This window comes from Botryllus schlosseri, chromosome 6, assembly GCF_051294905.1.
Source record: "Botryllus schlosseri isolate E-star chromosome 6, Bs_hap1, whole genome shotgun sequence".
NCBI lineage: Eukaryota > Metazoa > Chordata > Ascidiacea > Stolidobranchia > Styelidae > Botryllus > Botryllus schlosseri.
Window position 1 is genome coordinate 16091962 of NC_137241.1, and position 20628 is coordinate 16112589.

Genomic DNA, 20628 nt, shown 5'->3' on the forward strand with positions numbered 1-20628 from the left:
AGATTTCAACTAGGATGCAAATTTAGTACCCACGTCTAAAACACAATTTCAATCACACAGTACGGAATACACCCACCCACAACCCCCATGCTCAACAGTCAAGGTTGGTAGAGGCTGTGGGTGAGTCGTATTGGAACTAATCAATTCCCTTCAACCCAAGCAATTAACTCAAAACAAAAGCAAAAGACAAACCTCGACGATTTTCCTGTATTCGCTGTCCTCGGCTATCACCTTATGGCAATCATCCAGCACCAAGACCCCGATCAATGACGTATCGATCAGGCAGTCTGTCAATGCTTTTGCAAATACAGACGGAGTCGTCACAATCACCTTTAAATGAAGCAAAAAAAAATAAACACGATGGGGAGCTGCGTTTAAACTAGCACAGAAAGTATACAGCTAAAGAAGATTCAACTTAATAATAATAAGAAGTTACAAAATATGCTCATGACCGCATTAGCAGTTATGGATACAAAATCGAGACTTTTGCAAAATGATCCTGGATTTGACATTTGTATTGTCATTATTCCACAGTAACTGCATCAATCACTGAAATCTACTTTTGCATGGTAACGCAGCATTACAGAAGTTGGCAAACAAGTAGAGTAGCAGCGTTGGCAGCAACAGATTGAGATCGTACCTGATTTTGTCCGAGAAGTTCCGCCCACTGTGGCCCTGTCAAGGATAAGCCCGAAGCCATAGATATCGCGGTCACTCGAGTGTCCAGATGAATTTGCAGCCCCACGCCGTTGACTTCAACTGCATGATCTACAGATAAGCGAGACTATCAATGTTACGGGAAGGATCTCATCGTAATATAGCCAAAATAGGCTGGGGAACTGGGACAGGACAAAAGACTGGCCAAGCTTTGAGCAACCCGACGAAGCTTCACGTTCAGTAACGTTACTTTTTCCTTACTGATCTTAGTGCAAATGAGGTTATTACCTATAAGCTTGCAATAAATTGATAGATTTGATCAGACTGTGCATTGCATCGTATTTATTTATGGCGAAGAGGGATTGGCATTAGGGTTGGGACTTCGGGATTGAATTTGAAATCCCGAGATCGGGATTTCCCGGGATTTTCGCTTCTCAATCCCAGGATTGCAGAAGTAGTAAAATACACATACAAGCTACACGAACAACATTGATTCCTTGTAATAATGACGCAAAAACATGCAAGCATCAAGAGTATCATCGTTTAGATCAGGGGTCTCAAACTAAAATTTGCTCGCGGGCCAATTTCGTATAGCTTATGATGACGCGGCGGGAGGCAGCATTAAATAGTGACATAATATGTATTTCCAAGTGGGCCTTATTTGACGGATTTTGCAGACTGGCATTCCAAACACATTGTGAAAATGTGATTCACTATTGTGATTATTGTGATATTCACGTTTGCCACGAAAAAGCAATATTTTTAAATATTTTATTAAAAATATTGTTGTGCTTGGCATAATTTGGCGAAATAATGAGTTACAGACAATTGGACACCATGCAAGACGACAAATGCATCATGTCATCGTAAAAGCTGTCGCGTTACAATTTCGCAGCTAGCGGACATTTGGCATATGATAGCGATTCAGGTTTTTGGAGTGGTTTTAGAGTGCATTTTAAGTTCTCAAATCCGAAATAAGATATTTTCCAGTTAAATATTGTCGAATACTTGAAAATTTAAAACGCCGACACGGGCCGCGTGTTTCAGACCACTGTTTTAGACAATCAGCCGAGTTTGTGACACTACATGATGTTTGCAAATCCCGGGATTTCATTGGGATTAATCCCGGGATCGGGATTTCCCGGGGTCCCAACGCTAATTGGCATCTATCTACTAGATTATGTTGTCGACTGCTTTTGATATCCTGGATACAAGAGTTAAGTAAAGCTAACCATACTCGAGCCAGAATCGCTGCATATTCAGTTTTGAAGTTTTAGCCAGAGTGGGAGTCGTGAGATCTTCCGTATTTCGCTACTGAACTCAAATTTACAATCAATGGGGATTACAGTTTTCTCCCAGGAACCGACAAATCTTATACGGATTCTTAAAATTACTCTGGTCCCCTCTAACTCTACTCGGTCACCAAAAGCACTGATCCCAGCTCACCTGAGCCAAAAAGCGCAAACGCGACTGCGTTCTCATTATCGGAAATAACAGGAAAGTTATGTCCGCCAATCTCCTTGAGGTAAGTCATCCAGACGAAACTTTTCACAGACGGCGAGTTGAGACATGCTATCGTGTTCCTTTTTAATGCGCTGTTAACCAATTCAATCTGAAAAGGGAAAAGTTTTGCGAATACTGAGCAGGTACACCATTAAAATTGATTGAGACTTACCTGATAAGGCCACGGCGTGAACATGATTCTGAACTATCTGAGAGCTGCGCGGTGTAAGATTTATAATCCTACTTGACCATACTACAAAGTGATTGAATACTGCATGCAATGAACTATACAGGAAAACTTAAGAACAAAGGAAACGTGAAAATATGACGATACAGAAAACTAAATGGCATCGGGAGTTTTGTAGACCGACGGACACATAATTAAATCACGATTACATTACAATTTCAAATACCAAAAAGGTAGCAAAATTTCACTTCCTTAGGTTTTTGATGGGTTAAATGGTGAACCACAGTTCGCTAATGAGTATATTACTGATAATGATTGTAACAATGAGAATATTACTGATTATGCCACCAATCGCATACACTGAATGGAAAAGGAATCGACTTCAAATGATAAAGCAGTTCATTTTAGGGAATGATACACTCGAGCGCTCAAATAAGTTGAAACTTCAGTCAAAATCTGTGGAGATGCGGTAAATGTGATTTGGTTTGTTTTATAAATTCACACACATACCGTCTGCTGAGAAATCACGTTATCAACGAAATTGCCAGCAGAAAGTAGCAAAAAGGCATCAAAACATAGTTGGAAAAAGTAGTGAAAGGAATATCCCTCATCAACCCCCAATAGGGTGGAGAGCACAAACACCATGAATAATGTCAATGCACATGAAATAGAATGGCAGCAACAGCAATTATTATAAATAGTGGAGACGGTTGAAATTCATTTTTTAAACTCTATATTTTATAGTAATTAATTTTCCATGTTCATTATACAAGCATCATTTTGCCATGTTGGTTTTTGCCACTCTTATATAAAGCAAGCCATATTCATACCAACTTTGTAAATACCAAACTTGTGTGTCCAATACAAAAAATTTATTTTTGCATCTGGTTCCACCCCACAACAATGCCGTAATGCCCAGCTATAATATACACACACTCTCAAATATGTGTTTTGTCAGCGAGTAACTACTGAAAATACATAATAGACTTAATATCATCACAGAAACGTTAGTAATAAGCGTTCTCAAAACGTGGATCGACGGTACGAGGAGGTGGAGGTTCCCTTCCCGGAACAAATCTCAAGAATCCACTCCTGAATTCACAAGAAAACAATTACAAAAAGTTCATCGCCAAAGCAATGGAGTTGAAACAAAAAATTCGAATTGAACAATGCCAATCCGTAAGACAGAAAACTGAAATCCGTCAATACATATATTTGCGGAAAACTAGGCACAGATTAGGTAGAAGATCAAAAATAATCAGAAGTCCATGCTAATAGCGCTGAGCCATAAAGTTACAGCGGTACCACAGTGGCACAACACGTAGTTTCAAAACATTTCAAATTTATCTAATGGCTCTTGGACACAATCCAATTATATAAATTACGGCCATGTCCGCGATGTCGCAATTATGATGATGGTTCATAGTTTGTACCAATCAGCAGTTCACCCCCTAGCTATATTAATAAATGGCAATAATTAAGACATATTCGTTATGCTGCTTTATTAGTACCGGTGTTAGTGTTGTTATATAATAAATGAGAAATTGTCGAGCACGTATAAATGTTAATTGTATAAACATTAAACAATATGATGTCTGCGACCCACCCACGCCAGATGCACGGCCTTTATTACCAATCTGGGTCATGATAAATTTCTGACAGAACATCGAACATCTGATGGCACCGGAAGAAATACAACAGTCAATTTACAAAACTCAGCGCACATAGTGGGACCATAAATTAGCCTACACCATACAGGCAGAAAAATACAGCATGCAAGGCACAAGCCCCAAGACAAGCTGAGACATGAGAAATTAAGTGTTTATAAAATTCAACCCGCATGTTATCCATCACAAAATCATGCAAAGGACATATAATAACATGCGCGTATCGGGATTTGTACGAAGAGTCTACCTTCGCGCCGCATACCTGTTGGAAGTCGGTGTGTGCGAGGCAACCCTTTCCGATCCGCTGTTTTGCCTTGAATGAGAAATCTGAGACTGCCTGGGCTCGGAAGCGTTTTTCACGACGCCCGCTTTTCTCCAATTGTCCAAATAATTTGCTTTCCACAAATACACCTTACCGTCATCGCCGGACGAGGCCAGGACATTTCCTAGCACGTTCCAGCTTACCCTCCACACTTTACTGTTGTGATCCTCGAATTTGGCAACCTCGTTCACGGAATAGTTCGATGCTTCGCCGCTGGGTCCTTGGTTTTCATTGCGTTGCTTCATAACGAATATCGACACGTTTTTAGAGGCTACGGCAAGGGTGTGCCTCAAGGAGCCGTAGTTTGGAGCGAATGCCACATCATTAACTGGGTCTGTGATGGTCATGACAGTGTGGACTTTTACCCAGTCTCTGTTGATGTCGTTGTACTCGTATATGAGTACTTTGCCGCCGACAGACGTGTTACTATCGTCGCTGCCTATCGCAAGCATCGGCGGATGTCTCGAGTAGCAGGACGGGTTCCAAGACAGGCAGCTGCAGCTTAATTTCAACTTGATTTGGTGCATAACTGACCATTGAGCTAGATTCATCACATCCGGCGCTTCATACACGCGAACACAGCCATCCGCGGAACACGTTGCTAGCTGCAGTCCTAAATGTTGTGGCGCGAATTTCACGTCAGTCACGGACGAACGGCTGTCCACTAGCGTGGCTCTGCGCACCCACGAATGAGTCTTTCGCGTCTGGCTCGAGCCGCTAACCGTTTCTTCCCAAACAGCCGCAGTACGGTCAAACGAGCACGTCGCTAACACCTGCCCGAATTCAGGATGTGCCCAGCACACTCGCCACACCGATCCGTTGTGAGTTTTCCAACTCGAGCTGCAGTACCATTCGTTCTCCTCGTCCAAATCCCACACCTTGACGGTTTGATCACTGGAACAGGTCGCCATTCTCTTGCCGTAGTGATCAAAAGCGACATCGTGTATTAGGTCCTTGTGATCCGCCTGGATCTTAATGGCCTCGAATTCGTTAGAGAGCTCGGAATCCATTATTATTGCAACTGTGAAAATTGAGAGTTACGTTACCGAAGCATCATTACCCAGAACGATATAACATGCATCTGCATTCAATATCCCACCCAACATCTATAGGCTGTTTGCTTGAACGCGAGAAGAAAATACACACAAATTTGGGAATATTGTAATTTTTGCCATTTCATTGCTACGTGCATGATGACGCTATAAAAACGGTGAAAATATCCAAGATCAAATATCTACGAAAGTTCGCTGTACACAATCCATTCTCGCTAATCGGCAGCACAGATATGCATGGTAAGTAAGAAATATCTATTGCAACGCATAGGATTTCTTATGACTAACGAAATGCAGCAGCATGCTACGAATTGCTGAATTGTATATCAGCAAGAAATATTGGAGACAGAACCGCCGTTTAGAAAGGAAGGGGTGTGGATTTTGAAAAGTACGGGGTAAGTAAGGCTATGGGAGAAATTCAGTTGGGCATGTGCTAGCGTACAAAATTATCATTATGAACAGAGCCAGCAAAGCTCGGTGATCACACAGTGCATATGTGGGAGTGACATATCAGAGCAAACTTTATAATAGACATTACTTCTCTTTTTCCGGGTCTACAAAATTGTACATTCTCGGCCCGACGGACTCTATGTAATTACATCCTCTCTGTAACCATATTTTTTGACACATGCCAAGTCGGTAACAACGTCTCTCTTTACAATTATTGCATTTGCGGTATCCATCAACTGTTTTCCACTCGGACAGTTTTGCTTGAGGATATATCGCATCCTCATCCGCGTCGTCGGGAGATTCGAGACGATCGAATATAATAAATTCACCATTTTTTTTCAAAAGTGTACCGCCGATATCATCCTTTGTAGGGTAACCTTGCGGGAAACGGATTGGTTGTACTTTGATGAGGTGTTTTACTTGCCATAGTTTCTCATTGACGCTCGTCGTGTTCATTTGAATCGATTTATCGTGACGCTTGTACAGTCCCATATCTTTCATGACTTCTTTCTCCCAATACGGCCGATACCGCTGTTTGTGTATTTGTGTCACCATCCACAGTTCTGGAGGTTCTTCCAGCGGGTAAGCAGGGTACATTTCAACGGCATCTTCGAACCCAAGTCTTTGTGCGGTCTCTTTGATTGAGGGCAATCTTTCCGGGTAGTTTCGAGCGCCGAGTCGTTTGGATTTACAACGTTTTATGATGATGGTCATGCTGGGTCTTGCACCGTAAGACTGAAGTAGCTTTAAGCCCAACATTGTGTATTCGCTGAAAATTATACAGAGTCAGACGATTAATGAATACAAGGCGTAGCTAAAGAAAACTAGGAATTCCTTCATGAAATAATTTTTCCACTTCCACCGACGGTAAGCATGAAATTTGGGCACTTCTTCGATGGCAGTCAGAGATCGAAAAGTGTTCACCATGATCACCAATGAATGTTTTCCATAAACACAAATAAAAATTTATAAACGTCAAAATAAATTGTTTTTTTTTGCCTTTGGAGAGACGGATATTAGGGTGGGGGAAAGGGAGATTGAAAGTAGGTTAGGGTCAAAGTTGGGGTTAGTTATCCCAAAATTAGGGTTGGGGGATGTTAGGGAAGGGGGATATTAGGGTTGGGTTAGGGGTAATATTAGGGTTGGGGTAGGGGGGATATTAGGGTTAGGTTAGGGGTGATATTAGGGTTGGGGGAATATTAGGGTTAGGTTAGGGGCAATATTAGGGTGGGGGGGGGGGTATTAGGGTTGGGGGAGGGGGGATATTAGGGTTAGGTTAGGGGCAATATTAGAGTTGGGTTAGGGGTAATATTAGGGTTAGGTTAGGGGTAATATTAGGGTTGGGGTACGGGGATATTAGGGTTGGGTTAGGGGTAATATTAGGGTTGGGTTAGGGGATATTAGGGTTAGGTTAGGGGCAATATTAGGGTTGGCGGAGGGGGCATATTAGGGTTATGTTAGGGGCAATATTAGGGTTGGCGGAGGGGGGCTATTAGAGTTGGCGGAGGGGGGGTATTAGGGTTAGGTTAGGGTAATATTAAGGTTGGGTGAGAGGGATATTAGGGTTGGCCAAAGCTCCGCCGATCCTAATATTCCCTAACAGAACCCTAATATTACCACTAACCCAACCCTAATATTACCCCTAACCTAACCCTAATATCCCCGTCCCCTCCCTCCCCCTAATATCCATCTTTCCTTCCACCCTAATATTGAGATACCCTACCCCATCTCCCTCTCCGCAATCCCAATATCCTCCCTCCCGCAACCCTAATATACCCCCAACCCCAACCCAAATATCCCCCTTCCATAACCCTAATATACCCCTCCCCCAACCCTAATATCCCCCTTCCATAACCCTAATATTCCCCTCCCCCAACCCTAATATCCCCTCTAACCCAACCCTAATATACCCCCTCTCACAACCCTAATATCCCCCTCCCCCACCCTAATACTCCAACCCTGATATCCCCTTCCTCCACCCTAATACCCCAACCGTAATCTTAGGATACTCAAAACTCAACTTTGACCCTAACCCTCTCCAAACGCAAAAACAATATATTTTGACGTTTATAAATTTTTATTCGTGTTCATGGAAAACATTCATTGGTGATCATGGTGAACACTTTTCGATCTCTGACTGCCATCGAAGAAGTGCCGAAATTTGTGCTATTATGCATATGGTACTGTACGGCAGCTATGGTCCTGCAGGGGGAGATTATTTGCTCATATGAAAATTCGATAAAAAAAACTATAGTCTTGAACTTCCCACTCTATAATGGTATGCCATTGCCTTGATAAAATCCGAGAATTAGAGGGCTTTTAGAATTCAAAGAAGTCAAATATGCGAAGCAGTGACGGATAATTATATGTGTGTGTATTTACCGTAAATATACATAAGTATATAACGATTGTTGATATACAACAATGTTCTTCTCAAATCTTTACGAGTTGCTGACGATTACCTGTGATGACTGCCACTGCCAGCCTAAAATATCCAGGTTTATTTCAATATGAATATCTTATATTCAATTACATGCTTAACTCAACTGCATTTCTATGTGCATGTTATTAGTGATCTTCGCACCATCTACACGAAGTAGCCTATGTGGTATATCGCTTCAGACAAAATCGCACAGCCACAATATGAAACCTAGTCTAGTTACAGCGTTACAGGTATAGGGCGGCATGCCGGCATTTGACATGCAATCGAAAGAAAACTACAAATCAGTCGCCGTTAAAGTTTATTACAACTGTAAATTATAGCTATGACACATTTTTATTAACGGCAATTATCCAGAGCGAACTAAATGGGATAACTTCGCTATATCGATCGCGATCGACAAACTATCGTACTTATACTCGACTCAAACTCATACATGCTGAAGTGAGCAAAACCCAACCTGCATGCTCCGAGCACTGTGCATGAGTGAGCCAGACCGTGACGAAAATTACAATACGACTGCCGCTAGGTAGAATAGAAAACATTTTTATTTAATTATTTGCTGACCCGATCGCCATAATATAACATATCAGAAGTCTTCTATAAAATTCATTAATATTGGTAGATTTATTTTATGAAAACAATTTTATAAAGCAAAAGTTGAGAATGCAAAAACCATATAAATATACGAAACCTGGCAACAACAACGGCGCGGGAATTCCATCCGTTATTTTTCAGACTTCTGTTTGGCTGGAAATGTGACTTCAGGCTCAAGTGACTTTTCGCGTAATGCATTTAATTCCGTGCGTACAACGTATAGTGGTTATTGGCGTTGTACGTAGTGGAATGCCAGTTATTTATCAACCTGCATGGTGCGAATAGAAAGAACTCCGATATACCTAGTAAATATGCCGTCTTTTCCATGTTTGAGTGTGTGTGTGATTTCCTTTACCTGTATATATGCCATATACTGGAATTTCAATACGTTCTGCTTAACTAATATGACAAGTGAGCAGCAATGATTCTCCAAGTTGAAGTAATTTAATAAAAAAATTGAAATCAATAAAGAAAAGTGTGAGCACAGGACACTGATTCCATACATACCGTGTAGTGATATACACTCATACAGTTATGAAATGGTATGCAATCCGTGTTCAATTGAGCCATTCCGATGTTAAAATATATCATTAATTTCGTTCACTATGAGTATAAAAGGTGCGTCCTGGATTTTCCCGTCATTGATCTGGTTCCAATGTGAATTCAACTATGACATCTATTTAGAGTAGAAAAACAAAGCTAAAGTTGATGTTGCTTGAATGACTTCTGTTGTCAGTTTATCAGTTATTGTGTAAAAATTCCTAAGCATCATGACATATGATGAATTTGGTATTGTGATTTGTATTGTAGCAAGGCTGAAAGGCCAAAGAATGTTTGTTTCTAACTGCCGAGCTGAACAATTGATGCGAGCTTGAGCCTAACTTCATATGGCTGGACTGACTAAAACAAAATTACATCCTGCCTATTTAATTCACGCAACTTGAATTTAGATTGTATGTGATCTCAGTAGTCCAGGCTAGGTGGGTCCAACCCAGGCGCATAGCCATCTGAAATAAAAGTGAGGTTTGACATTTTTTTTCAAATCACCTAAGGTAACATCAATTTAATAGGGTTAATTACATGCCTAAATGCTGACAATATGCGAACATACACATGATTGAATAATATATTCATAGTAAATTAACCCGAATATTTTCAGCTAACAGTCCTCAGGGAGTCAGGGGCCAATATGGAATCGGTGTCTCATGCACACCAAAAATTCTAGTGACTACACACGCTAAGAACTGCCTTGGCACATCAAATATATATACTACGCTAAACGTACTGGGATTTCAAGGGTAATTGTCAGCCACTGAGTAGAGAATTGGAAATAGCATTGTATATTAACAATTGTATCATCAAATATGACATCACCGACATGAAATTTTGAATAATCGAGGCCTTGCCTTTGCCGACTGTCTGTCTAAAACATCCGGGCTTATTCAATTTGAATATATTATGCAATTGCATATTCAAGTATCTGGAAGAAGCTCTTCAAATACGCATGTGAAATATTTAAGCATGCTCTACTTGAGCTAATAAAATAAGCACATCTTTTAATTATCATGTTTTAGTATATTAGAGCAAATCAATTACACACTTTATAGTCCGTTAGCTGTTACTTGAATCAATTCCGCTTCACTTTGTCAGTCTTGAACCAGTATGACATCACTAATCAATATGACGTGTGTGGCATCGTATAACAATATTGCAGGATATGTTAATCAATCCATTTCATGTACAAATAAATAACAACCTCACTGGTTTGTCAATTCTCACTAATTTGCAGCGCTGATAATATACGAATTGCAAATAAGCTACGAAGTATTAGGGATAGATAGGCATTTCAAAATCATGCGGTTTCCAGTTTAATGGGATAGGTTTTAACTCCCGAACCCCCATCTGGCTATGGCACTACCAGCCCCTATCAAAAATTCCCTGAATGGTAATCCAGCCTGATGAATGAATGAATGAAATAGAATTTAATATCGTTAGCGTTGTCATGTGTGGAAGTGAAAGTGGCATTACAGTTATTATCATAGTTTATTTTATTTTTATCAATGTATATCAATGATAACACTGTTATGTTATATGTCATGTTTCCAGTTGTTTTGTTGACATAGCGACGGTATCAGACCTATCATATCACCGAAGAAAATCATCCTTCTGGTCCAGCGGAAATCTTCAAAATGTCTGCCGCAGATGAGGATACAGAATTGCGGGATTTGCTCATTCAGACTCTGGATAAAAACGGAGTACTTGGTAAGATCAAGGCGGAATTGCGTTCCAGCATATTCCTCGCGCTCGAGTCTCAAGAAGAGAAAACCGAGAATCCAATCACGAACAAACGCCTGCAGAAATTCACAGCCGGCAAAGACGGAAAGCTATGCGTCGGAATCGTCAAACAATTCTTAGAACATTTTAGCCTGGACTACTCGCTTGCTGTGTTCACCCCTGAAGTAAATTTCAACGAGTCCATTCCCGACGACAAAGACATAGCGAACGCTCTAAATATGTCCGGAGACTCACCATTTTTGCATCAAATTGTTTCCGCCGTTCAATCGAAAAAACCAGCACCGCAAGGACTTGATAGCAAGCGACAATTTTTGCGGTCAAAGTTCAACACGTTCGATCGCGCCGGTACTGGTGCTATTGACAAAAGCGATGTCACAACTGTCATAACGTTAGCCTGCCCATTTCTGAAAAGAGACATGGTCAGTGCTTTTGTGAATGACGAGTTGAAACTGCAGAATGACCAAAAAGTTTCTTTTGATGCGTTTTTCGGTTTGTTTTCAAAATTTTACGATATGTGCACATCTGTACTTAATATCGGCGGCCCGAATAAATCCACAACAAATGCACAATCCGGGTTCCGATCTAATCCATTCCCTAATGACACGTCGAAGAAAACTGAATTATTCTCAAAGTCCGCTGAAGATAGGGGTATCTCATCCGCATACCTATTGCCCATCGGTACTCCGGAGAAAGAAGTGTCTAAATATGAGGGATCACATAATCCTGTCTTCGATTCTGACATTGGAGGCAACTTGCGGACCAGACCGATTGATCCGATGTACACACATATTGACACACCTGCTATAAGTCCAAATTCAAGTAAGCATGAAGACGACACAAGGGGCAAGAGGCACGGGTCTAACGAAGAATCGGCCGAGCCCCAGTATGAAGATGACTTCCATAGTAGTGAGCGTAGTATCACAGAGGACCTAGAGCACGATTCATTCCTGAGCGAAAAAGATGACTTTGATTTCACCGAGGACCGATCGGTTACGGACACGCCAAGGGCGGATTATATGGAAGATGTTAGGCGTGACTAACCGAAAACGTGATATCCATATGACATTGAACGGATATTCACTGGGATACCATTCGCGTCACTCAATTGGCGTAAGACGGTGATGATAACAGAAATCATATCAAACACACCTTAAAAGCAGTAATAAATAGCTACAAGGTCGTAACAGTGACGCCTTGTAATTATTTGATTGATTTGAGGTGGATGTTTGGGTATGCAACATTTGATGCTCTGTACTTCACTCTACCTCTCAAGAGTCGCTGCCTTAATTGACTTCATGTAGTCAAAGCACCATTATCCAAATTTTGTAACGATGTCAGTGACAGATGTACTGTGTTTAGTTCAAAGCAGTGTTTTGTTGATTGATTCGTCTCTGTTTGGTCTTCATATGATACTGTACCTGTAATATCCTGGGATTAGTTGAATGTGGGGATTCCGTATAGTGATAATGCGCTCTTTATTGCGTAACATTCTACACGGGTGTGATATTTTGTGATTTTACTCCTACTGGACCTATTCGACGTAATGAATTGGTCCTAAGTCTTGCATTCATGTTCCATTCCTCACTGAAGCGACTTGTCAGATAGAACACCAAACAGTACGCTCGGGTATCATGTCCGGGGTGTGTTTACACCTCTTCAACTCCGTGATTTGTGTCTGCAGGGTGTTTGCTCCGAGATTTATGCTTGAAACACGTTTTTTTTTGACAATCGTCATAATTTTGATATTCTGTACAGGGTTGTAACCAAGTCACAAGGCTCCAAGTCACAAGTCAATCTCAATTTTATAGTTTTGACTCGAGTCAAGTCGAGTCATTTTCAATTCACCACCGAGTCAAGTCCGAGTCCAAGTCATCGAGCAGAGGGTCGAGTCCGAGTCATGGTATTATGACTCGAGTCCGAATCCAAGTCATTGTGTTGGCTGCTCAGTTTCCGGTTAAAGTCTTGTTAAACCCACTTTTTATAGCTCTGTTTGGTGATATCGAATGGTTCGAATTTATATTATATTAATTCCCTCACCTTTAGCAGTTTCTGGTGGCATTTTAAAGTACCATTACCAATAGAAGAAATCCCAATAGGGTGTTTACTTCACTATTCTTCGAAATTACAATGAAATGTCGGTCTGGGCCGCCTGAGTCTTGAGTCATATGACTTGGTTCGAGTCATGCGCAATGACTCGAGTCCAAGTTGAGTCAATACACAGATTGACTCGAGTCGAGTCATTTCCGTATTTTGAGAAAAAGACTCGAGTCAAGTCGAGTCATCAGAAAATCGTGACTCGAGTCGACTCATGACTCGAGTCATTGCAACCCTGATTCTGTATGTTATAACTGGGTGTCCAATAGACGTGTGCACAGCCCAGACGCAATCCAGACATATCAGCAGTTTTGCTTAAAAATACAGAAGTGGGAGTAGTCTGTAAACATATCCACTGGGGTAGTGCAAGTACACAGACAAAGCCTTCTCGATTACTACCAAAAAGTTGAAGTAGGCCTACTTTGTAACTGACAAACTCTGTAACTAAGTGACACAAACAGATTCTAACACACTACCGACATGATACCTGAGTGTCTGACACACTGAACTACAGCTTAGTATCTTATCTTAACCCCACCTAGACACAATCTTGAGTCTTGACCGTATGTCTGATTGATATTAAAGGTACAGAATGATACCTCAGTATATCCTCATGGCCTGGCCAAGCTAAGAGCAGTTTCTAGGAATGTTGCTACTGTTTCTAATTGTGGTCCCCAGATTATTTGATACGCTGTTGGGATTTGTAGTAAACAAGTAATGATAGCTGCTGGAAATTCAGACATTTCAATCAATAGTTCTCCTTTTTTTATACATTTTTGCATCCCTTTTTTACATGTAGGCTACTTTGTAGGTTTTTTTGCTGATGGTATGCTGCTTATTCCACCATAAAATTTGATGTTACTCGTAATTAACTTTTACATTGTGACATAGCAATAACAATGGTTAGTTATAAACTTCGTGTACTGCTAGGTTGTATCAGAACATTAAGCCAATAGTATGCTCGCCCTTCATGGCTACGGATATGCATGTGAGAATAGGAGCTTGACTGTTTTTTTTATGAATAATATCTTGAAGTAGCCAATTCACAATATCTTGTACTCTGGAATCAGCGTTGATCGTTGTGACATCGTTTTAATAAACCTTATCGAAGAATTGTGTATTTGTGTTTTCATACATATGACGACTTAGGGCTGTTAAAAAAAAATTCCTGAATCTTGCTGGCTACGTGATTAGATCGTTAGGTTTCCTTAAAAAACGACGCAGACCAAATTTGAATTCATTCCAACCATTAATCGCGGATTTCCTACAGTTTGAAAATTTTGAATTGACCTAACAATGCAAAAAAGTTTTCTTCAAATTTTTCTGTCAACCCCATGAAATTGTTTCGCAGTCTTTGAGAATAGTGCAAAACAAATTTGACTCAATTGCAACCCGTAGAAGTGGAGTTATTAAAGTTTTTCGATGATAATTCTTGGATTATCCACTGATCAAGGATAATCTCCGAATTATCAAAGAAAAACTCAAATAACCCTGCTTCTACGGGTTGAAATTAAGTCAAATTTGTTTTGCACTATTCTTAAAGACAGCGCAACAATTTCATGGGGTTGACGGGAAAATTTGAAAAAAATATTTTTGCATATTTAGGTAAATTCAAAATTTCCAAACTGTACGAAATCCGCGATTATTTGTTGGAATGAATTCAAATTTGTCGTGCGGCGTTTTTAAGGCAAACTAATGATTTATTCACGTAGCCATCAAGATTCAGGAAAAAAGTTTATTTTGAACAGCCCTAATGACGTATATTTAGCATCAGTCAAAGGTCTATTTAATGCTTCCATGCAAAACATAGGAAGGCAGTCAATTTATATTCATTTCTCTGTGATTTTACGATGGAGATGCGAAGGAAGGAACCGTAATATTATCAAGTCAGCACCACTATTTCCTCTCCCTACATGCTCAGAGTGCAGAGCACCTAGCGGAGAAGCTGTGGACACCAATTTTACAATCAAGTCTTTTTGACCAGTCAGGGTTCAAACCTATCATTGAGAAGCCGACGCAATGTCTTGTAGATAATGTGGGAATTTAAGGAGAGGTGGAAAGCTTACGCTCTTGATGGAAACCCAAAATATTCAGTCAGTGAACAAATTTGCTGAACGAATGAATGAAAAATTAGAAGACTGTAGACTGCAAGTTTGAGAATCAGTCGCTAAAACCTAGCGATGTTGATACAAATTCCATGATAGGATGCCGGTGATGAGATTTGAGATACCCCGTCATCAAATCTTTGCTCCGTCATGACCAAAGTGGCAGAAGTAGCAAGATGATATAATTTTCTGACATTGTTTATTGGTTTACACAAATTGCATTTCATTATATATTACGCCTACATGTCTGTGGTATGGGATTGACCAATCTGATCGCAAAAGATATGGCGGTATGTAGTAGCCGATGCATACATCTATCATGAGAACAGGGATTGATGCGTATCTGTCTGTATTGAGGATAGTAATTCAGAAAAAATGTGTTTCAAGTGCATCTAATGCCAATTGCAATGCCATTGATGTATCGTAATTGCGTTTGTACGTAATGAGTATATTTCTTTCTATAATGAAGTCTTGATTCTTCCATCAACATAACTAATATCTGAGCCTGTACCAAAGTTTGCTTGGATTTTCATATTGTTGAATGTGCTATGATGCATGCAAGTTATTTGTATCTATGATTGATGTAGTGTTTTCTGAATTTAGCTTCTATAGATGAAAACTTAATTTAGGTGGATTATTTGCATCAGGAAGATTTATGGAATGTGTGATGGAAGGTTTGCATAAAGCATCAGCTGACCATGGGAATCCATCTACTGCAGTAACCAGTGATGTAACAGAGGTATGTTATACATGGACAGGAGTTCTTGTAATTGATATCATAAGCTGATGGGTATAGTATGTTTACAATTGATTATTTTCCTTCCATCACCAGTTCACCACCCATGGGACCTTACGTAAGTGGTGCATCACTACGTCAAGTCAATTGAAATGTATTAATGTATATCAAGTGTATTTTGGATCATTTCTCATATATTTCCAGTAAAGAAACTAGGATTATGGTTATGCTTTATCGTTAAAAGTCAAATGAAGAACAATTGAGGCTATTCTGATGAGCACGAATACTGTCGATTTAACAGCCTACCCTGACTTGAGTTCATTTACAACTTTATTGAAGAGTCTTCGGAAATTGCGGAAAAGAACTCGACCCGTCAATTCTTCCCCTTTGAGAGAAAATAATTCTAATTCACCCGGGAGGGCATCTGAGGAAGAAGAATTGACAAAGGAAACAGTTTCAAGCAACTCCTCAAGTAAATCCCGAATATCAGTCATTCTATATTCCGAGTTTACAGCATGGCACAGCCACATTTCATTAAATGTGACATGAATGCAATATAATATAAATCCCGTCATAATCTCGAAATTATAAGTGAGGATTCCAGATAGCTTGTAACAAACTAGATCTACATACTAAATTTAATGCTGAATGGATTAAGGAGGCCTTGTCAGCACTAGATTTTTGCATATTCACCGTCCTCACTCTCACAATTGAATAAGTCAAAGTAATTAGTTGTCACATTTCGTCATAGACTCATAACCTCACCACTGCCATACCGGGGCCTATGATACTACTATGATGTATGCGTAAGTATCGTAGGCCCCTGCAGTACATTTTACATTTATATTGGGTCATATAGCATAGCAGTTCTAGAAGCCCCCTACATGAAAATAATGTCACTGTATGAATACTATTCGATGTAATTGACAGACAGCCATAAGATTGCATTCTACTTTATGATACACTTCTACCAATAACAATACTGGACTAAAACCTACACCCAAGCTTACTCATTCACATGTTGTTAATAAACTTGCATGGAAGTATATCGTACGGTACCGTCTGCTTTTGTTTTTATGAGTGAAATCATTATAACGGCCGGACACCAACCGTCATGTATCGCGATTATGGAAAATGCTTCTAAAATTGGTCTGTCCAGAATACGTAAGGTGCATTCTGTAAGTCGACGCAGGCTATCAATAAGAAAAAGGCCGAATGTCTACTCCAAAACAGCTTTTAATACTGTTCAACAGGTTTCTGTGCTCCAAGTACCTGAGTTGTATTTTTCAACACTGTTCATAGTTAGGCAAATCAGTGACTGGTCTGTCGACCTACAGTTATAAGATGACTGTATCTACATACCGTACCTAATTTGTGATGCCTCCATTTGTTCAGAAATGAGTGAGACTGATTCCGATCTAGAAGATTCTGATTCGGACGGTGAAGCAATGGTACGGTGTTTTTTGCGTCTTTTTCATGTCTTCTCATTCTTCCGTATGTTAAGAGAGCAAAATACATGAAAGAAAGAACGGAAATTGATATGAAGAGAAGAAACTTGTTACTGAAATTGAACATCGCAACGTTGACCAGGGAGGTGCAAGAGTCAGTCGGCAAGGAAAATGATTCGAAACCAAAGCCGAGACGATATCGTAATATTTTTTTATAATTGATTTCAATAATCGATCCTGATTTAACATTGAATCAACTAGTGCTTTTTCGGAATAAGTTTTTTCATACAGAACAGCGATCTCAAACTCATTCTCGCCTAGGGTCAAGTCATTTCATTTGCCTTCAAAAGCCCGATTTAACTTCATGTAACCTAAAATACATCTAATCACACATTAGACATCTGAACTTATTACTTACTGTTCATTTTTCTGTTTGAAGTCTATGAATTGCTTTTGGTATCCTTACAGCTCCAAACACAACTCGATCACAAGTAATGGCATCAATGACTTTGAAATGATGTTGACAATGACACGGTGAAACAGTGATTGCCGCTATTAACGTGCAGTGCATGACAGACTGTGACATGAATTAAACTTGGTTTCAAGTATCCATTTCAGTATGCTGTACTCCATTTCACAGAAATATATATCAACGTTTCCAGATATTGCCAGCAACGTCACGTCACAATGAAAAGACAGCAGCCGTTTGAAACGAATTTGTAGATCTAGGAATCTTACGACATAAATCACCCAGCTAGGGGGAAGAATTTATTGGCCACTTTTAGACGGTTTTAATCCTCATTTCCGCAGACTGTTGCTGACTGAATGCAATGTCTATGATTTTATCAAACGTAAAATTATGTTACTAATTTCCTATATAATATATAATTATTTCACTTCAGGTAAGAAAGAACTGCCTGAAAACTCGTCGAGAGTTTTAAGATCGGCGAGGGTTTCAAGACCTGGGAAAAATCGGCCAACAATATTTGATCTTACACAAGCTACCAAGCGATCTGTGTCTTCCGTGGTATACAATATTCGCCAATAGCACTATACATATTATCTTCCAATCTTGATCGCTCTTTCAGCGTTCAGTACCAATCACTGAATTCGCCATTGCCGCTGTAGGTTTTAAGCAAGAGACTCCAAAAGATAAGAAGCACAAAGAGGACAATAAGAAGCTGTACGATGACCATTACGCTTTCATGGATTCCTTACGACACAGACAGTATGTGACCGAAGTCCTGTCTCCAACCTCATATGGACAAGCTGAGTAAGAAATCTGTTGCAAAACATTGACCCGCAGCCTCATCGGCTAAAATCATGATCAATTACTCTTACGAGCTGAATCGTTCTGGAATTATGAACTTTCAAAGTTGACTGAAGTGATAATTTTCAGGAGCAAGGACAAAGTAAAAAGATTGAGTATCACAAAGGAATGCGTGCAAAAAGTCACCATGAAACGTGTTTATTGCATGGCTGTTCAACCTTCATTCTCACATCTTTTGGTTGCTGCCGGTGACACCCACGGTAGCTTGGGATTATGGAAGCCTGTACGTTTCATTACATCCATTTTTAATTACAACTAGCTTGGCATTGTGTCTTTCTCAATACAATCTATCACAGGGATTGTCCCTTTTGAGCGAACAGTTGAGGTATAGTTGCTCTGTTATTGTAATTACCTGGTATATTGATGTGTGGTCGCAAATCTATGAACGAATCCCCGAGATAGATTGCCTTGACTTGCCACCTTTGGGCACAAGTTTCTGAGTCGCTACTGTTGGGGTACCGATTTCGCACACGATTTCTAGAAGGGTTGTAGTCTAGACATTAGTCCAGGCGTCCATCGTTGCCTTTTTCAGAGTCTGAAGGATTCCAGCAACGGTACGTACATGTTCCGAGCGAGTGACTGTCTGATCAGCAGTTTGAAATTTTCACCGATCAACAGCAATCGACTTTACTACTCGTCCTACTCTGGCCAACTGAGATGCTTGGACTTCAAGAAATCAGTCTTTGAAAAGGTATAGATCAGTGGTTCTCAACCTTTTTGTCTTTGCGGACCCTTTTCGGACCGCCACGGCCCTCGCGGACCCCCACGAAGTTTTAGTTCAAATTTAGTTCTATTATCGTGCAATCGTCATTTGTTTTGTGCAAATGATAACTGTCGGCTTAGTGATAAACGGCAACGAAATGAGTTTTCTTGAAATAAGATCATAGTATTCATGTAGAAATTTGGTTGACTTCTATTATTTCAAAGCGAATTCTGCAACTGCATTTCCTGAAATACGTGGTCCTGTCTTGAAAATACCCACCGAAAGTGCCGAAAAGCCATTGCCACAAATATAGGCGTCGACGAATATAATAATACCGCGTAACGCTTCTGACGACACATTTGGGTATGATCGCAACAAATATGGCAACAAAAGTGACGAGAAAATATTTTAATGAACATAATTACGTCAAGCCTGGTCATTTCTATCTACCACAGGGGTGGCCAACCCGTGTCCCGCGGGCCAATTACTGAAACTAGGTATATTATCAAAAATAAATTACCCATAGGTAATTTATTGTGACCTTGATGACACGCCCAACAAAAATTAGATTAGCCGGACCGCAAAATTTGGGATGTTGTTGACTAAAATAATTGTTCCGAGATATTGGCGTATCCAGGGGCCAGCCACCCACATTGTCGTAGATCCTCGTATATGACCATAAAGTAGAATATTCCGCGTATTCACCGAAATCTTCGATGTTGAAAAACTAAGTACCGAATAATCGTTGACCTTACCAAATGAGCCTAGCTTATGCAGAGGCGACCCACAATTTGTGCAAGTAACATTATTGTTGACCGAATTCATGCATTAACACTGAAAATATTTCGCACTGTGCGTGTCTAGGTCATGTCACGGATGCACACTGAGTCTTCATGTCATAATTGTTATTGATTTTGATACATATTATTATGCGTATCGTTTTCACCATTACCCAATCGGGTAAAGGTCATCAACATTCAAGTGTCCCACGCAATGGTTCGTAAATCTCATGTAGCCCTTTGGCCGAAAAGTTCGTCCCCCC

At 40.1% G+C, this 20628-nt stretch overlaps 5 protein-coding genes across 8 annotated transcripts in view; 2 read left to right on the forward strand and 3 right to left on the reverse strand.

Moving 5' to 3' along the window:
- LOC145441176 (endoribonuclease Dicer-like) overlaps nt 1-2470 on the reverse strand; it is a 26274-nt gene extending 23804 nt beyond the window's left edge. Inside the window, exons 1-4 of the mRNA XM_080318983.1 lie at nt 2333-2470; nt 2104-2269; nt 641-768; nt 193-330 (exon numbers count right to left, since the gene is read on the reverse strand). Of these exons, the coding sequence (XP_080175109.1) occupies nt 193-330; nt 641-768; nt 2104-2269; nt 2333-2356 (456 nt within the window). The 5' untranslated portion in view covers nt 2357-2470. The remainder of the gene's footprint in view (nt 1-192; nt 331-640; nt 769-2103; nt 2270-2332) is intronic.
- On the reverse strand, nt 2459-5346 carry LOC145441185 (nucleoporin SEH1-like). The gene is made up of 2 exons (XM_080318998.1): nt 4277-5346; nt 2459-3439 (listed from the first exon to the last, which is right to left on the reverse strand). Exons 1-2 carry the CDS (start codon nt 5344-5346, stop codon nt 3355-3357), a joined length of 1155 nt encoding a protein of 384 aa, XP_080175124.1. The 3' UTR covers nt 2459-3354.
- Nucleotides 5347-5357: 11 nt separating this feature from the next.
- LOC145441190 (uncharacterized) lies at nt 5358-6686 on the reverse strand. Its single transcript, XM_080319002.1, has one exon. It carries the CDS (start codon nt 6595-6597, stop codon nt 5923-5925), a length of 675 nt encoding a protein of 224 aa, XP_080175128.1. The 5' UTR covers nt 6598-6686; the 3' UTR covers nt 5358-5922.
- Nucleotides 6687-10873: 4187 nt separating this feature from the next.
- LOC145441186 (uncharacterized) lies at nt 10874-14382 on the forward strand. Its single transcript, XM_080318999.1, has one exon. It carries the CDS (start codon nt 11065-11067, stop codon nt 12208-12210), a length of 1146 nt encoding a protein of 381 aa, XP_080175125.1. The 5' UTR covers nt 10874-11064; the 3' UTR covers nt 12211-14382.
- Nucleotides 14383-14700: 318 nt separating this feature from the next.
- The window catches only part of LOC145441183 (WD repeat-containing protein 76-like), a 40062-nt gene continuing 34134 nt past the window's right edge, over nt 14701-20628 (forward strand). For 2 of the 4 annotated variants that reach the window (XR_013915765.1, XM_080318994.1), the window contains exons 1-4: nt 14874-16108; nt 16445-16577; nt 17501-17556; nt 17610-17754. Coding sequence is in view for 2 of the 4 variants with exons in the window: in XM_080318994.1 (XP_080175120.1) it covers nt 16025-16108; nt 16445-16577; nt 17501-17556; nt 17610-17754 (418 nt within the window). In the remaining 2 variants the exon portion in view is untranslated. Of the gene's footprint in view, nt 16109-16444; nt 16578-17500; nt 17557-17609; nt 17755-18455; nt 18581-18641; nt 18827-18952; nt 19107-19415; nt 19575-20628 lie in introns of all 4 variants that reach the window. The other 2 variants (XM_080318996.1, XR_013915764.1) reach the window with 2 other exon arrangements.